The sequence below is a fragment of the Silurus meridionalis genome, chromosome 20 (assembly GCF_014805685.1).
Source record: "Silurus meridionalis isolate SWU-2019-XX chromosome 20, ASM1480568v1, whole genome shotgun sequence".
NCBI classification, from domain to species: Eukaryota; Metazoa; Chordata; class Actinopteri; order Siluriformes; family Siluridae; genus Silurus; species Silurus meridionalis.
In genome coordinates, this window is record NC_060903.1 from 15,282,833 (window position 1) to 15,301,444 (window position 18,612).

Consider the following 18,612-nt stretch of genomic DNA (forward strand, 5'->3'; position numbering starts at 1 on the left):
CACCAGTATCTAGCAGGCATGCAATAATGTCGGCATTTTCACATCCTTTGATTAGATGCTCAGAAAGTCCACTAGTCAAAACTTGGAATTACATCTGTAGAAAATTGCACAAGCTTAAATATAATCATGTAGATTTATTCCACAATGGCTGACCGATGAGAAGAAACTGATTTGTCTGCAAAATATATTTACAATGCCATTTTCAAGATCAGTAATACTGTAATTCCCAGGGTTTTCCAAAAGGTACTTGAAAAATGCATAGAAAACCCAGAGTAGACAGTATTTATTTGTTTTTCATTTTATGAAGTTAATATTGATGCTTCTGTTAGAGATAAAGTATGCAGTCAGTGCAGATGTGGCTGCAATGAAGGGAGACTTGATGAATTGTGTTCATTGGGTTTCTTGCTTTAGTAATGACATTCGTTCTAACCTCATGAAAAGCCTGCCAGCGATTGAGCTCTTTTATACTGTGTTTATCATATTAATGGTTTCTATGGTTGTGTTGTTTAGGCCTCAAAGTATACATCCGCGTCTCCTTTAGTATCTTGTTTTGATGTAATAACTTAAACTTCCACAAGAGGTTGCTATGTAGTTAATGAATTTCACTATAAATGTTTAATAACACACCATTTCAAAATGGCCGCCACACTAGTTTTAATAAATAGCATTTTAAAATACATTATTATTTGTAGTGTTTTTACATAGATTTATTACTATCCTTTTGTTTTATATATAGATATATTTATAAAATATATATTTTATGTATAACAATATTGAATGTATTGTTTAGAGCCGGAATTATTTTTACACTGCTCGGTTTCCGCCCGACGGAAATCAGTGACGGACGTTTGCGGTCACATTGATATCGACGTGAGTTTAAATTATTCGAAGTGATGTTCTGCAAGAAATCTGTAGGTCTGAGCTTTTTATTTATGAAGTCCAGATTAAAATGGCCGGTGCATGTGATAAAATATCAGACAAATCAATGTCAGTGTGCGGCGATGAAACGTTCACACAGCAGCTGGACGGGACATAAACATCACACGCACCCTGAGAGCAGAACAAGAGGGTGAGAGAATCAACTTCAAAACAAATAGAAATACCAATAACATTCAGTTTGTATTCCATATTTTTTTTAAGAGATCGGTTTATATTCAGCCAAAGAGGTCATTGTTTTATGTCCAATGATATTGAAAATTATATTTATATAGTGAATTTATTTAATTGTACTGAAATGAGAAGACATTTTTGATATTTCATATCTCCTTTGAAGACCATAGTAATATAGATAACGTGATGGTGACACGTTTAAAGACTTGTGCGCATGTCCACAGGGTCCGTCTTGTCTCACACAGCACTCTGGACCCGGCTGAGGTCAGGAAATTCCAGGTCCTGGCCAATAAATGGTGGGACATTCAGGGTGAATTCGCACCTCTCCATTCCATGAATGAGCTACGAGTTCCCTTCATCCGGTTAGTATAACAGTTCCACATGTTATGCCATCATTTAAAAGATTACAAATAGATCCCTGTGGTCATATAAATGTATAAGGGGAATAAAACTCTACAGAATTTGAGGAAAAGTATAAACTTTAATTTGCAGTGAACCAGTGCTTATTGATTCTATTCAGTGGAGGACAAAGTACACAGACCATGTATTTGAGTGAAAGTAGATACACAAGGTAAAATATGACTCCTGAAAAAGAAAAAGTTCTTCTTTTAAACTTTTCACTTGAGTAAAAATACAAAAGCATTTGCCTTCAAATTTACTTAAGTATCCAAAATACTATAATTTATTTTAACTATAATGTTCTTATCATTTCTGTCACGAATTATCCGTTTTGGCGACCCCTACTGGTAGAAGCCGAAAGAAGACGAAGATTAATGAGTCAAACACTAATTGATATCTATTAAAATGATCATGAGCCCAAAACCTTATTTTCCACTACTTAAAAAAAAATCGTGCAAATCAGGAGATTCTTACAGCATTTATTCCTTTTTAAAAGTCGTGCCTGCTGTTGAGCGGATGCTGAACTGTATGTTGGTGATGAGTAGATACCACCAGGCGCAAGTTCAAAACAGTGCATGGTCTCTACCCTGATTAAATGCGTTTGAGCGGTTTACGTATTTCTACTCATCATTTAAAAAAAAAAACGTAATTGAAAAAGATATTTGTATTTAAAATGTAGTGAAGTTCGAATCTCTCCAAATGGAAATACTTGAGTAAAGTACAGTAAGAGTACTACAGTACAGTACTTCCTCACTGTCCACCACTGATTATATTCCTATGAAAGCATCCTCTCAATTGTTTTATCAGCGTACTCTTATGAGTACAGAAAACAGAAATAAGATGAATGAAAATCCACTGAACTGAAATTGATTCTTAATCTCTAGTGATAATCTGCTGACGGTGCACGGTGGAGGTGAGATGGGTCGCCCGCTGACTGGGCTCAGGATACTCGATGTGGGCTGTGGTGGCGGTCTTCTCACTGAGGTACTTCATCTTTCCTCCACACCATGACCAGCAGCATCTCTTCAATCATTTTTTCTTTTTGTCTTTTACATTCGATTTCTCGCTTCATCAGCCCTTAGGGCGGATGGGTGCTGAGGTGTTGGGTGTAGACCCGGTGGAGGTAAGCGTGCGGACGGCAGAGCTGCACTCGTCCCTCGATCCTGCGCTCAGGGAACGCGTTCGGTATCGTGCGTGCACATTGGAAGATCTTACCGAGGAGGAGGAGAACGAGGAAGCATTCGATGCGATCGTGGCCTCGGAAGTGGTCGAACACCTGGCGGATCTCGACACCTTTGTTCACTGCTGCTACCGCATACTGAAGGTGACGTTATTCCCGATTCAATTCCATCCACGAAAAAAACACTGGTGTGCAGGTTCTACTTTTTAAGGTGGTATCAAAAAGTTTTGAGATTAGCTTTGTTTACAAGAAAGCACTTTATTAATCTACGTTTACACACGATCACCTTCGAAATAGTCGTCTTGCACAGCAATACAGCGCCCGTAGCGTTCCTGCCTCTTCTGGAATGTTTTCTGGAAGTCTTCTTTTCGAAGACTTTTTTCACCTTCTGCGATTTGTGCTGGATCTCCGCAGCGGTGTCAAAACGGCGACCTTTGAGCTGAATCTTTATCTACGGGAACAGGGTTTCAGCAGGGTCTTAAAAAATTTTTAAAAAGTCTAAAATTTAATTTTTTTTTTATTTATTTCCATTAAGGAAATTTAGAAACAGGTTTTAAATTTCAGATGTCCATGTTAACGCTACCTTCAGTGCTCATTGCAATGCTCCTATAGCACTTTTTTGTTATAAAACAATATATTGCTATAGAACGTTTTTGTTTGTTTGCGTGGTGTTGTCCTTCTTACTTTCGCTAGTCTATAGATAAATTCACTGTATTACGACTACAAATGAGACCAGCATGCAACAGCCAATCAGCTTACTGTTATTAGCGCAAATTTCTCTCCGATTGTACCACAGACATAAAACATTTTTTAAATTTTAGATATGGGGAAGTGCAATTTTAGCAGGACTTTGATGAATTTAGGCCTTGGTTAAGGTCAGTTGCTAACAATTTCTTTGTCTGTGTTTAATGTCATGATATAAGTCTTAAATGTTATTCTTAATGGTCTTAAATGGTCTTAAATCTGACTTTGTGAAACCTGCAGAAACCCTGGAAGAGAGGGTGAAGTCCGCAGGTGATTGTTCGACAATCATCATGCACGAGTTTCCGAAGTGTTTTGACATTTTTGGTGTTTGAGCTTGTTGAAGGGTCTACCTGATCCCTCATCGCATTCCAGTGCTGTTCTTTCGCTCTCTAAGTGCTCGTGCGACTCAAAACACCTCAAACGACTCGTCGCAGCATCGCCATAAGCCAAACGCAGACTGGGTAATGCATACGGCCAGAATAGCGCCAGTTACATCCTCGTATAATATAATCTTCAATTTGCTCATTTCAAGCACTTTATCCTAAGGCAGGTTCGATATTAATTCCCACAATTAATCCCACAATTGTAGATTTTTTTTTTGTTCTCAATGCTACAGAGGATATTTGCAAGTTCCTCCAAGGATGCTCGGCAGGCCACACTGAGCCTTGTGTGCGTGTGCGTGTTTGTGTGTGTGTGTGTGTGTGTGTGTCTCCAGCCAGGTGGCTCCGTTTTCATCACCACTATCAGCCGCACTCAACTGTCCTACATGTTGGGAATCGTAATGGCTGAGCAGGTTCTGCGTATCGTCCCGAGAGGGACACACGAGTGGGACAAGTTCATCACTCCAGTGGAGCTGGAGACCCTGCTGGAGTCGTGTGAGCCTCTCTAATATTTATTCATATGAGCAATATCCAGGTAGCCCCCCCGACTTACGGAATTAATAAGGACCGTAAAAGTGTTCTTAAGTCGATTATTCGTAAGTCGAGAAGAGTCAGACTCTATAATCCCCCAGATAAACCAAGCGATAAACTATACATATAGTTTTTTAAGATAAATGCAGCCAATGCTAAATCTATATTACAAAGATGTAGATAATTATTTTACTTTACCTTAATGTCCACCAGATGGAGCACCACATTTGCGTTTTTTCTGCCGTGGTAAGAAATTAGCAAACACTAAAATCACAACCCGCTGTACGAACACTGTACGGAATACGTCTTCTCACAATGAGGACTTTGCGCAGACGAAAGTGGTATTGTTCTCGGTCCCACAATGCATGTCTGCCAGGGGTTCTTCTTCTGACTCTGTTTGCGCCGTTGCCAAATCTGAATAAATTTCTTGAATAAATTGACATTTTCTTCGTTTTATTTTTTGGGTGGCCATGTTCATATCTCCGAAAATTCATAAGTCAGGCGTTTGTAGGTCGGGGGCTGACTATATAGACGGTTCTATATATTCTGTTATAGTCTGAATACTCAATTCTGATTGGAGTGAGAGAATGAGTTCAAACCATTGAACGCACAGTTTTTTCCTGGTCAGTTTATTCATCTGTACCCATTGGAGCATACAATCATAATTCCACATGAAGTAAAGCAGCTATTGTAAACATTTCCAAATCTCAGTATTAAGCTGGGATGGTTTTAGCATTTACGATTCATAATGCATTTAATGAGCTGGACCAATCACCACAAGATCTACAGCACTTTTCTTCCCACATGACATTTTCTTAATATATGATCAGCCCTTATTTATTTGAAATGGTTGTCTGGTGTAGCACACTCAAAGTCTCTCTCTTGGTCTCTATTTTTCAGCCGGTATGATCGTTCAGTCGGTCCGAGGAATGCTTTATAACCCTCTCACGAGATGTTGGAGTTGGCAGCAGAGCACGTCTGTGAATTACGCGCTGCACGCCATCAAACAGAAGGAGGAGCCGCCACATCAAGCCGCTGCTGAGGATTAGACTTTTATTTAAATCAATACGAGGTTCTGAGTGGGGTATACAAAATAATACAAAATAAAGTATGATGTAATATAAGTCCTATGATGTATACAAGGTTACAAAAATACACACAAAAAATGCACTTATACTGAGACTAATCGAAGGTTCGGCTCAGGGATTTTATTTGGGTGTAAAATATGTATAATATTGAAATGAGACAACTGAATTAAACGCACATTAAATAAACATAGAATTACGTGGTTTCATTGTTTTACAGTTCTGATTCTTATGCTTATATTAAATCATTGGGGTTTTGTTTTTAAAGATCTTTTCTGTACACTATACCCCTTTGGTCTATATTGAATGAATGCTAACCTGATAAAAGGGTTTATTTTATTATAAGTCTGAGAACCTCAACAATGGCTTGAGTTAAAGCGTTATTCGTTCTATACTGGATGCTCTGTGGTTAATAATATTGTCTGTGATAAAAAAAAAAAAAAAAAAAAAGTATTTCTGTGCACTGGGCTACTTGTGATTATTACCTCCACTCTTCTGGGAAGATGTTCCACTGGATTTTGGAGTGTATTTATGAAGATTTGTGCTCATCAGTCACAAGGGTGTAATTTAAGTCAGGTACCGATGTAGGTGAGGTGAGGAGGCCTGGGGTGCAGTCAGCATTCACATTCATCTTAAAGGTGTTTAGCCGGATTAGAGTACAATCCAACTCTAATCCATGAAAACCACATCTTCATGGAGCTGGCTTTGAGCAAATGCTGAAAAAGGTTGGAGCTGAGTTTAAGTGAAGGGACAATTTCTTCCAAACATTCTTTATAATTGTGTGTGGAAACACTTTGGGCAAGAACCACATCTGGCTGGAGAATTCAGGTGTCTTAAAACGTCTGTACGTAGTGTATTTCTTATACAAGCATCACAGTTTACATTTCTCACATAATGGTAAACATTTTATAGTGCTTTGCTGCATGATTTAAGTTGGGAATCTTTTTTTTTTCCCCTGACTGATATTTTTTTCAGAACTTTATCCAGATTTTGCAATTTCTCCACCAGTTTGGTTTTACTAATAATAAACATGCATTTGCTATATTTGTCCATGACCATGTTGATTAGAGTATTAAAATATTTAAATCAATTGACAGCCCACGTGTGTGTGTATATATATATATATATATATATATATATATATGTGTGTGTGTGTGTGTGTGTGTGTGTGTGTGTGTGTGTGTGTGTACTTGCTCTATAGTATTTAAACAGCCTTTATATTTATTTTTTGTACTTCATTTTTTACTGCCTTTTTTTTGCTCTATCTATCTATCTATCTATCTATCTATCTATCTATCTATCTATCTATCTATCTATCTATCTATCTATCTATCTAATTTAATAATAATAGTAATAATAATAATAATAATAGGGAAATTCCCTTAAAAATATTGTCCACACTTGCTTGTCCCCTACATTACGCAGTGCAGGGAGTGGAGGGAGAAGGTAGGAGGTGCTATTCGGGACACATACCACACTGATGGGGATTGCGAGCAGGAGACTTCTAGATGGTGTCACGTTCACCTTCGGTTGTTTTTTTGCCATGACTTGAGGACCTACTGCATCTATTAATATCACCAATTCCACCGTTTCCATCGATGAAGACCAAGAGGGAATCCAGGAGGAAGCAGGGGAGAGGAAGCAGGGGGATGCTGCTCCTGCGGCTCGCAGACTTCCCTTCATCCCGCTCGGTGGTGGTGTTGGATCAGGGCGAGAGGCGCACTCTTTCCCGCGGGCTTTGATGTAGTGAGAGTCGGCGTGCCTTGTCAGGAAAGAAGCTGGATGATGATTGCGGCCTGGATGTCTGACTCCTGGTGGAGGAAAACCCTGTATGTGAGCGGAGGAGCGCTGCTCGCTGCTGCTGCGTATATCTTCTACGAACTGCTCTCTATAAAGTACGAGGATTTTTTTATACATTTATTTGATCATTTTTAGATATAATTAGCACTCTAGTATGTGGTCTTCTAAAACCAATATAAGTTAAAGGTTAAAAGATTATTTCTCTATGTCTGAAATAGTCACTCAATGCTCATTGCTCAAACTCAATGCTATTACTAAGTAATAATAATAACACGAATCATTGAAAAATTTATATTATATACATACATACACATATATGCAGACATCTGAATGGTATATTATTGCCCTTATAACACAATAAATCAGTCATAATATCATTTCAGAGAAACAAAAACACCATCCACCATTGGGTTGTTCGATATCTCGAAATGGCATGATTTTAAAAGCCCTTTCAAGCCATTATTACAGCCATCTGAGATCTGAGCATGGTGTTTACATTGACCTTCTGAGCTCATCAGTGTCAGGAAAATTAAAGCTCTGTCAGTCGAGTTCATGAAGAATTGTAAGGGATTAAAGGAATGAATCTGTCAGGCTAAAAATATCTTTCAACCACAACCAAGAATTATTTTTTTCTTTCCGGATCAGTGAAGAAAACTGCAGAGGGATTTTGTGCTGCAGTGATTTCAGCACCTCGGACAGCAGCACAAATCTCCATTCAACCATCAATTCTCGGTTGGTTCTAAAGAGTTGGATTCATGCGTTTAAATTGAAATTGAATTAATCTGAATTTGAATGTTACTATCTTATATCGAATTGATATCGAATTCTAAAAATAAGGGATTTTGTTTGATCATCGTGTTGGCACTCATACATAATTCTTATATACACTACATGCACAGATGCCTCACCTTTTCCAGCCATATGTGAGTCTTTTCCAAACTGTTTCACAAAGCTGGAGGTGCACAATTGTATAGGATATCCTTGGATGCATAAGGTCTTCATAGGTCAGAGTGACTCTTGAATGGTCTACTATAGAGCTCTAGAACTTTGAACAAAGTGAAATGGAATGCTAAATGCACCCCAGGTCTCCTCATTTACCTACATCAGTGCACTAAAAAATGTGGACCATCTTCATAGAAGTATGGAGCTCTAAATGTGGATTTGATGTTCGAAAGCACATATCAATCTCATCGTCAGGTGTCCACAGATTTTTGTGCATACATTGTCCTCCATTATATAGCTTCTTCAGGTTTTTCTCTTTCCTCCCATTAACCAAAAATATACATACAATACAGACCAAAAGTTTGGACACACCTTCTCATTCAAAGAGTTTTCTTTATTTTCATGACTATGAAAATTGTAGATTCACACTGAAGGCATCAAAACTATAAATTAACACATGTGGAATTATATATGGACTTATATAAATAACAAAAAAGTGTGAAACAACTGAAAAATGTCATATTCTAGGTTCTTCAAAGTAGCCACCTTTTGCTTTGATTACTGCTTTGCACACTCTTGGCATTCTCTTGATGAGCTTCAAGAGGTATTCACCTGAAATGGTCTTCCAACAGTCTTGAAGGAGTTCCCCGAGAGATGCTTGGCACTTGTTGGCCCTTTTGCCTTCACTCTGCGGTCCAGCTCACCCCTAAACCATCTTGATTGGGTTCAGGTCGGGTGACTGTGGAGGCCATGTCATCTGGCGCAGCACCCCATCACTCTCCTTCTTGGTCAAATAGCCCTTGATGCCTTCAGTGTGACTCTACAATTTTCATAGTCATGAAAATAAAGAAAACTCTTTGAATGAGAAGGTGTGACCAAACTTTTGGTCTGTACTGTATATACCGGTACATAGATTGGCTCAGTTAAATTCATCTTAGGTGTGAATCTGTGAAAAAAAGAGCCCAGCGTGTCCAACTCTGATTCACAACCCGGATTACGATAGAGCACTTACTGAAGATGAATGAATGACTTAAAATGTTGCGTTTTGAAAAATATCTGAAAGTAATTTTTTTCTGAATGTTTGAAATTCAACCTAAAACATTATTTTCTAAGAAAAAAAAAAAAAGTAGTATTGCATGGAAAGAAATTCTCCTTCTTTTAAATAATCAGGCAACAAATGACATGTTCTGACAATTTAAATGTGTGTAACCATGCTATGGAAGATCAGAATAGAAATGGTGCTACTTCATTTGAATGTGAAATATCTGATCACACACACTTGGTGACAGTTTTTTAGCTTGCTCTTTTGAAAACCATGAAATTCTTTTATTTCTAGATGGTTTAAAATATAAGTTAATAACAATCGTAACTCGAAATTTGAAATTCTGCATTAAAATATACATTGATAGTCCATAATATTAAAACAATGGACATTTCAAATCAATAACATTGATGAGCTTGTTACAATCGCACTCACAAGAGGAAGGATATATCAGGCCAAGTTCTGCATATATGGCTGTATGGAATGTCCATGCTGACCTCTGTCCACCTTTAATAGATATGTAAGAATTAGAACTAGACAATGGGGCAGTGGAAAAAGGTGTCTGGTCTGATGGTCTGAATTGTCTTTAAAATAATGTGAAAAGGGAAAAAATGGCACCAGGTGCACTTATAGGAAGAAGACTAGCAGATGGAATCTGTGATACTCCAGCAGTGTTTTACTGGGAAACCTTGCATCCTGGGATTCATATGGATTTTACTTTGACATGTACCACTTACCTAAGCATTGTTTCTGACCAGGTTAGACCCCTTCATGGTGCTCAACCTTGATGCGTAAATGGTTCAGGAATGGTTTAAGGATTGTGACCGTGTTCAAGCTGTGGACCTATCCTGAAAATTCCCCAGATCTTAATCTAACCAAGCATTTGTGAGATGTGCCAGACAAACAAGTACAATCCATGAAGGCTTCGTCTTGTAACTTATATGGCTTAAAGGATCTGCTGTTAAAACATTGGCGACATACCAAAGCACAAATTTAAGGGTCTTATGGTGTCCATACCTCATTGAGTTGGCAGTACAAGAGTGACCTACACAAAGGTATATGGTTTTAATGTTATGGCTGACCAGTGTATGTGGTTTCCTTAAGATGATGCTTTGTCAATTTTCATCCTGTAAACTAGCAAGAAAAATCGATACTTAGCAACGCAGCAAAGCTACAAGTGACAGCGAACATGATGTAACCCAAAATGGTGAACAGGATGTGTCCTTGTTCAATGAAATTAGAGAGCAAGTAGCAAGCTACAGCACCAAGATTGACTGGAATAGATGAATCATTTGGATTGCATTCAGGTTTTGTACAGGAGGGTTTTTCTCTGATTGATGGATGGGAGAAAAGTAGTGCTGGTGACTCCGTGAGAACAGTCAGTGGAGTCACCTTCCTGCTGGGAAACGCTGAATAAATAATATGCTTGTCCTGCAAACTCTGGTTTAAAAAAACCTTTCTTGTATTTGCACTCACTTTCCATTTTTGCATTCACATTTTCCATAAAAATGTTATTACAGGGTTACTCCAGGATTTATTACGTTACCCCATTCCTCTCATTTAAAACTAGCCCAACATGAACACTGCTTAACACAGAGTGTGTTTTGCAGAGAGGAGCAGGAACTTGACTCTACAGATTCCATCATCCTCCACCAGTTTTCTCGCCCCGCTGTTTCTCCCAGTCTTTATCCGTTCTGCTTGAAGATAGAGACCTACCTGAGAATGGTGGACCTTCCCTATCAGGTACAAACCAACATACACCTTAATGCAATTGAATTTGAAGTGCAGCACCTAAAGGCATTTCACACTGTAACTTTTCTTTGATATTTCCCACTTCTTTATTAGACTTCATCTTTAAGTTAACTTCTAGGCACAATATATAATCTCCTAAATCATCTTTTCATCATTAAATCAATTGAATGCATGGGAGAAGGATTCTTGAGGTCATTTGGCAGAATATCATAAAGAATTGTCATGTGTGCATAAATTGATATTGGGTCATGTTATTGAAGTGTTAAGAACCATTTCACCATTTGATGAACAGGCATTATTAACCCGAGAAATAAGTAGATAGATATCCACAGTCCCTTCCAAAATTACTGGAACACCATTGGTTTTGGTACATGGAAGACATCAAAGGATGAATATGAGGTGATCGTTAAACATTTCACGTCCGCGCTAAAATAGAACGTGCACGTTTTTTTTAGTTTGAACCCATTTTAAAAGTAAGCCCAAATATTAAAGGCAACTGACAGGTGTTTCTTGTTGTTAAAAGGTAAATTAGTCTAAATGCCTTGTCTTGGTTTGACAACATCAAAACCAGAAAGATGTCTATGGGAGAAAAGCAAGTCATGTTTGAGGTGGAGAAAATCATTTATAGCATTGGGCAGAGCCAATACAAGTATGTAGAATATTCTAAAAAAGAAAGTAGCCATTGGTGTACTAATAATCTGACTTTAAACAGCTTATACGGTTTTCCTATAATCTAAAAATCTGATGTTCTGTCACCAAAGGTGTCATGTTTTAAATTCTAGGTCTAGATGTAAATGTCAGGAAACGAAAGGTGAAATTCCGATCTAGTATCCGCTGATCTTCAACCTAATTCAGTGTGTAGGAACAACACAATGCTGTTCCAATAGTTTTGAAAGGGGTTGCATTTGTAGATATTTTGAATTGTCCATATAAATGAATGTCACTATTGTTGCTCTTTATTTGATGCCGTATTAATTAATTTGTACCTCTGTTTCCCCATGTCTGTTAAGACTTACTTCGACGGCCGTCTTTCTGCTCAGAGCACGATGCCGTGGATCGAGTACAACCACGAACGCGTGTCTGGGACGGAGTTTATAATCGAGTTTCTGGAGAAAAAGTTGGGCGTGAGTCTCAATAGGAGTCTGAGTGCGGAGGATAAGGCCATCGCTCACACCATCACCAAAATGGTGGAGGAACACTTACACTGGTGAGTATTACAGAACATTAACAACTGGGGAAGCGGAAATCTTCCGAGATCATTTTTTAAAATGCTGTCTGCCCTCTTTTGCATACATGAGCTCATGTTTAGAATTGGTTGGTGTTGCCATGGTTGAGAGGGGAGAAAATAATACTGTCTGTCCCATGTCTCTCCCATAGAGAGAGCACAGCCACTTTTGCCCTTTGAAGCTCTTTGATGTTTTTAGAAATTGAGAATGTGTGACATTTTAAGGTTTCATCCCGAACACTCTAGTTCATGCCTATTCAGTGTTTGCTCACACGAGGGGCCAAAATCTAAAACACAGTCTAAGTTGCAAGCCAAATCTTTTATTTAGATTTAACATTTTTGGCTGTAGTATACATTTGATGTTTTTCTTAAGTATGTTTGGCATCAAAATGCCGACGTATATTGTACTCCTTCACAACCGACACTGCCTGGTTACACATTTCACTTTCCCATCTTTCATTAAAGTCTTCCTTCGGCATCAAATTTTCTCTTCTGGAACATTTTGGGATTCATTGTTGATATTTCTAAACTCTGCTCGTTTAAAGAAAATGCTGAAGTAGAAACACTGCACTCTAGAGGCTTCGCAGGTCCCAAATGTACGACCAGCGATCTGAAATAATTTAGAATACTCTATAGTTGTAGGGCTATGAATAACTATAAATGAACGCACTGTAACGAATCGTGGATTGCGCCATAGATGCATATCAGTCAGTAAGAACTCTTCCTTATCTATTTAAGACTGAATCATCAATGACCCTGAATGACCTGCTTGTCTGTTTGTGTGTACATTCTTTTACACTGTGTGTATACAGGACATTAGCCTACTGTCAGTGGGTGGAGAATGTGGAGGAGACCCGCCACATGCTGAGTGTGTGTGACCTTCTGCAGTGGAGTGTGTGCGAGCTGAATGGTAGCCTGGTGAAAAGGGAGATGTTCTGCCATGGCATTGGCCACTTCAACTCACACCTCATCCATACACTGCTAGAGAGAGACCTGCGCAGTCTCTCCACACTGCTGGGTGAGAATCCTTTTGGATATGTGTGTGTGTGTGTTTGTCATCTCATGCGTACTGTTGTCAGTAGTATACATGCATTTGTATCTCTATTAGGAGATAAGAAATACATCATGGGCTCCAAATTGTCCAGTGTGGACGCTGCAGTGTTTGGACATCTTGCTCAGGCCATGTGGACACTACCGGGATCCAGACCAGAGCAGCTCATTAAAGGTGCACTCATACACAGACATACACTGGGAAATCCCTTGAATAAATGCCTCCTAAATATCATTTCAGAAGCACCACAATCTTTCCATTGAACTTTCTGATACTTACCAAACCTTGATGTTAAGCAATTTGAGTAGCCTCACCTGACAGGATGCACTGTCAAGTCATCATTATATTTCAGCTCCAACAATAAAATGTCCAATCGATCTGATTCCATAAGCTGAAGAAAACGTTGCAAACAAGCACAATTACCCACAGTGGTGTTTGTCTACATGCTGATATACACCAAACAAGCATAACATTATGACCACCTGCCTAATATTGTGTTGGTCCCCCTTTTGTTGCAAAAACAGTTCTGACCCCTTAAGCATTAACAGCATGAACTTCTACAGCAATTTGAGCTACAGTAGTTCGTCTGTTGGATTGGACCACATGGGCCAGTTTTCACTCCGCACACGCATCAATGAGTCTCGGCCGCTCATCAGAGATGCCAAAAGTAACACATCCTTCACTTAAATAGAAGTATAAATACTCATGTTTTAAAAGACTGGTAAAGGTTGAAGTACTGTCTATACTTTTTTACACAAGTTAAAGTAAAGAAGTTTGGGCTCTGACATGTACTTGAGTAAAAAGAAACCATTACTGCTGCCTTACTGGACCTCACGTCATATTAATATATTAATAAAATTTCCAATGACATGTGTGTACTTGGTTTGCAAACCAGGGAATGCACTGAACTCATATACTCTAAGTGATGTGAAAATTAAAGATCAAGTACTTTTGTTGTTAATTGATTTGTTGACTGATTGATTGATTGATTGATTGATTGTAAAAATGTGTCCTGTCTGTCACTACAATATAACTGTAATGATTAAGATGAAAGGTTGCAGTTATGTATAAGTTCCTACACACACAAAGAGAGAGAGAGAGAGAGAGAGAGAGAGAGAGAGAGAGCGAGACCTACTATATGAAGTGTTCAGGTTGCAGTTCCTCTTCTTAGACACAAGATGTCGCCCATTCTCTCACGTTTTTCTGTCAAATGCAAACTCGCACATAAAACACTATAAAATTTACATTTTACTTTGTATTACATTATTTATTTACACACTGCATTGTAATAAAATGTATACACTGTATACAATACATACCGATCATTTTTTTCGGCTTGCGTCCTTTGCTGGAGCGTATGAAAAGGTCCGCTGTAATTACGAGAGCGGCCTCTAGAGGTGACTCACTGACATGACGTGCTGTTTGTCTTTACACGTGAGTCTGCGCAAAACATTTAATAGTTATAATTTATTAATTATATAATTATGTTTATACATTTTTTTGTGATACAGCTCAGTACTATTTTACATGAAGTTTTAATAAATGTTTTTCTTATTTAGTATTCATTTAAAAAAAATATTGGTTTTATGAATCATTTATTGGCAGGTACAGTCCAAGCTGTCGTTATTGGTAAAATCCACTATGGTTGTCTTTTAGTACTAACCAAGTACACACCTGTCTATAATATCTATGATATTTCTAGCATTTGTTGCATGTTTACCCTGGACATTGCCAGTGGGCTGCGTTTCAAAAGCCATGATGATTCCTTCTTCCTACACCATACACTTCATATCATGTGACTACATGGTATATGCCTCTTTCTTTCTCTCCCTCTGTCTATTCTTCTTTCTATGTTCGTATTTGTCTGATCAATGTGTCTGTAGATTTTGACCTGTCTCTGGCACCAGTTCTGTTTTACAGAGTGTAATGTATACCTTACCTGTTCTCAGGTGAGCTGCCGAACCTGGCGCGATACTGTGAGCGGATCCGGCATAAATTCTGGCCCGAGTGGGTACTAGATTACGAGGATTTGTGTTCAGAGCCGTTCACGGATGTTTATAAGCAACACGGCCTGTTCTCCTGTGCTGACACTTTCGAAGACATGGACACGCAGAGTCCTTCACATAAATGTTCGCCGGACACCGATCGCTCGGGCCGCTCACTCTCCGACTCTGACATCGAGGTCGACCAATCAGATGCAGAGCTGAAGTTCGAAGCTTGAAAGACGTTCATTTTAAAAGGAGCAGACGTTTTGACATGCACACACACACATGCAGTTCTTATCAGAGCTTGTGTGTCTGTGGGTGTGTGTGGATATGTTGTGCATGTCACAGTTTTTTTTTATCTAAGCATCAGGGTTGAAATTCTTCTTTAAGGCTGAGTAAAAAAACTAAACATAATGTGTCCTTATAAATCACTATGATGGCAGACTGCGTGTGTGTGTGTGTGTGTGTGTGTGTGTGTGTGTGTACAAGGTTTGCAAACCAGGGAATGCACTGAATTCATACACTCTGTGATGTGCAAATTTAACATCAAGTACTTGTGTTTTTAATTGATTTGTTGATTGATTGATTGATTGATTGTAAAAATGTGTCCTGTCTGTCACTACAATATAACTGTAATGATTCAGATAAAAGGTTGCAGTTATGTACAATTTCACACACACACACACACACACACACACACACACAGAGAGACCTATATGAATTGTTCAGGGTTGCAGTTCCTCTTCTTAGACACAAGATGTCGCCCATTCTCACGTTTATCTTTCAAATGCAAACTCGCACATAAAACTATAGAATTTACATTTTACGTTGTATTACATTATTTATTCACAAACTGCATTGTAATGAAATGTATACACTACATTTCCCACTTTAATACATATAATGTTTAGTTTTGGGGGCTCAAATTGGATGAACAAATCCATTTTTTGTGTGTTTTTTCTTGTTTGTTTTGCTCGCTTGCTAGTAATCAAATCAGCTTAGCAACAGCAAGGAAATTTCAAACTTGTACAAGAAAACTAAGAATTTACTCTCAAATTTGATTATAAAAAATCTATCATATTTTTGGTACGATAAGAGACCTTTTTTTTCGTGTGGACTACTTTCGTAGGCCAAGAGAACTGTGAGTGTCCATATTTTAAATGTGGTTGAATGGTCACCTAAACTCAAACCCAGAAGCATTTATTTATTAATTAATTATATGTCTTTGCATTTATTTATTGTTGTTTTTATTAGTATTTGCCTAAAACAATTTTCAAGATGACTCCCTCTGACTGGGTCTGTATGTCGCTGGTGCTCAATAGTTGCTAATGGAGACACAACAGTTAATACTGTACCAATTTACAATAAATTCATGTTTGTAATTATAAACATGGGCGATAACAGGTAAAACATTTGTCTTCCTCAGTGTCTGTAGGTTCACAAACTGTTTTTGGTCTGATTTTCTGTACATTGTAAATAAAAGAAATTCCCACTGGATTGTGTGGCTCCTAAATGTTCTTACACAAGAGGAACTTGATACTTGGAGCCTATTCTGAAACCGAATTCATCTCTCTAGAAATAGCAGTAAGGTCTGAACTCTAGAAAATCAAGATCTGTGGTGTCCTAATATCCTTATCAGTGCCATCTAGAGCACGTCCGATGGTCACCATCTTGTCATTTACTGGTGCAGACTTACAAGCCACAACCTCCAATTATTAAATATATCAGAAAGCTTAAAGTTCATGGCTTCTCCAGTTTGTCTTTGTTGCTTGAGAGCTTGCATGAAAGCATCCAAAATGAAAAAGCTTCTAAGTACAGAGTGGGATATTTTCTTCTGTAGAAAACATCTGGGTCTTTGGACAACAACTGGGGCCTGCTAGACGTGAGACCTACTGACTAAGCATGGAGATGTGTTCTCTGATGCATTAACTTAGTTGCAGTTGAGTAGATTTGGAGCTTTTTCAGAAAGTGAAAGAGAAATTACACATTTTTCTCTCCCAGCACATTATGAGAGTAAACAGAAATTAAATGAGAGCTCCCCCAATACCCTAAGAACAAATCTGAGAAAATGTGTGTGTGTGTGTGTGTGTGTGTGTGTGTGTGTGTATGATAGGTTTTTCTGGCTTTATCTCCTGGCTCTCTGACTGCCTGGCACAAACCATGACCCTTCCATCTGCCTCCTGCTGTGTGCCATGTGTGTGCATTGTGTGAGTGGGGTTTCATCTACAGAATCAACAGGGGGCGCTGTTTTCTTAAATAATTAAGATTTTTTTTTCTGTCTATCCAGATCATTTTGACTGACTGAACACGTGTGTGTGTGTGTGTGTGTGTGTGCATTTTTTCTTTCCGATTCTGTGCGTAATCTGTTTTTTGGGCCACCCGCGTCTCGATCTGAATGTCAGCCAAACGCACAATCACACCTTTTGCCAGAAAACTCCCGTCTACACTGGATCTCCAGCAGTCTTCCATCGTCTGGGTTCCTGAGATACTAACCTTCACACAAAGTTCTGAGTGGTTCTGATCACTTACTTTTGCCCTTGTTTGTTGGTTTCTTCTTATTTCCAGAATAGTCCTTATAGTAGGCTCCTCTGACACCAAGGAAAAAAAACATCAGGAACTCTATTTGGTCTACTGGCTGGTGGTACATCATCACCTTGACTCTTTGTATGATACTCTATAAGGGGTGTCTCTTTTGCATGGGCATTACAGAGATGCTTTAGGAAGTCTTTCTAAAAGCATCTGACCATCTCTAGATTCTGCACTTTATAGCCAGAAGCTTGTGAACAATCACTTGTTGAGTCATGCTATTGAAGGTTTTAGGATGGATGGATGCCCTTCCTCTCTTTGGCCTTTTAATAGTTTTTTTTTCCAACACCAGATTATCTGCTCCCGAAAAAAAAAAACAATCCGAGGGGAAATTTCAGCGGCTTTATCCGTCTCACCTATTTATTTATTTATTTATTTATTTATTTCCTTTTTCTTTCTCCCTCCAGAAAGGCAGGACGCTCATTAGCGGATTAAACTCGGTTGCGCGCGCGCCCCCGAAAGATTGTTTTATGTTAATTTCTATTATGTTCCTTCGCTTCACGGTGTGTGAAGCGCGCGCGCGCGGCTCCGGTAAACACGCCGCGTCACACTCGGTCGAGTCTCTGAAATTAAAAAACCCGGGGCAAACAAAAGGCACGAGGCACGAGGCGCGAGATCCGCTCGGCGTGGAGGGTGTGTGAGCGTGCGTGAGTGCGCGCGCGCACGTGTGTGTGCGTGTGCGTGTGTGTTGGATCCTATCTGCGCGTTGCCATCTGCCTCGTTGTCCCTTTACACCGGTGGATTTGAACGCGACTTAATTATTCACCGTGTCCACACACACACACACACACACACACACA

General features: G+C 38.8%; 2 protein-coding genes across 3 annotated transcripts; both read left to right on the forward strand.

Moving 5' to 3' along the window:
• Nucleotides 1–743: 743 nt before the first annotated feature.
• On the forward strand, nt 744–5,890 carry coq3 (coenzyme Q3 methyltransferase). Its single transcript, XM_046877119.1, has 6 exons — nt 744–1,069; nt 1,335–1,472; nt 2,394–2,493; nt 2,585–2,833; nt 4,149–4,308; nt 5,245–5,890. The coding sequence occupies exons 1-6, from the start codon at nt 894–896 to the stop codon at nt 5,391–5,393; spliced, it is 972 nt and encodes a 323-aa protein (XP_046733075.1). The 5' UTR covers nt 744–893; the 3' UTR covers nt 5,394–5,890.
• A 1,017-nt stretch (nt 5,891–6,907) lies between these two features.
• On the forward strand, nt 6,908–16,713 carry faxcb (failed axon connections homolog, metaxin like GST domain containing b). 2 transcript variants are annotated; one of them, XM_046877117.1, is made up of 6 exons: nt 6,908–7,324; nt 10,824–10,956; nt 11,976–12,172; nt 13,003–13,208; nt 13,299–13,415; nt 15,191–16,713. In XM_046877117.1, exons 1-6 carry the CDS (start codon nt 7,212–7,214, stop codon nt 15,460–15,462), a joined length of 1,038 nt encoding a protein of 345 aa, XP_046733073.1. In that variant the 5' UTR covers nt 6,908–7,211; the 3' UTR covers nt 15,463–16,713. The 2 variants fall into 2 exon arrangements, with proteins under 2 accessions (XP_046733073.1, XP_046733074.1); XM_046877118.1 differs by lacking the exon at nt 13,299–13,415.
• Nucleotides 16,714–18,612: the final 1,899 nt, after the last annotated feature.

What these genes read in the sequence shown, in the direction of transcription:
- faxcb (XM_046877117.1), top strand. Translation starts at nt 7,212, where the DNA reads ATGATGATTGCGGCCTGGATGTCTGACTCCTGGTGGAGGAAAACCCTG. An exon ending in TGGTGGACCTTCCCTATCAG is followed by an intron (nt 10,957 to 11,975) that starts GTACAAACCAAC and finishes ATGTCTGTTAAG; the next exon opens with ACTTACTTCGACGGCCGTCT. An exon ending in CAGTCTCTCCACACTGCTGG is followed by an intron (nt 13,209 to 13,298) that starts GTGAGAATCCTT and finishes TATCTCTATTAG; the next exon opens with GAGATAAGAAATACATCATG.
- coq3 (XM_046877119.1), top strand. Translation starts at nt 894, where the DNA reads ATGTTCTGCAAGAAATCTGTAGGTCTGAGCTTTTTATTTATGAAGTCC. An exon ending in CCTGAGAGCAGAACAAGAGG is followed by an intron (nt 1,070 to 1,334) that starts GTGAGAGAATCA and finishes GCATGTCCACAG; the next exon opens with GGTCCGTCTTGTCTCACACA. An exon ending in GGAGACCCTGCTGGAGTCGT is followed by an intron (nt 4,309 to 5,244) that starts GTGAGCCTCTCT and finishes TCTATTTTTCAG; the next exon opens with CCGGTATGATCGTTCAGTCG.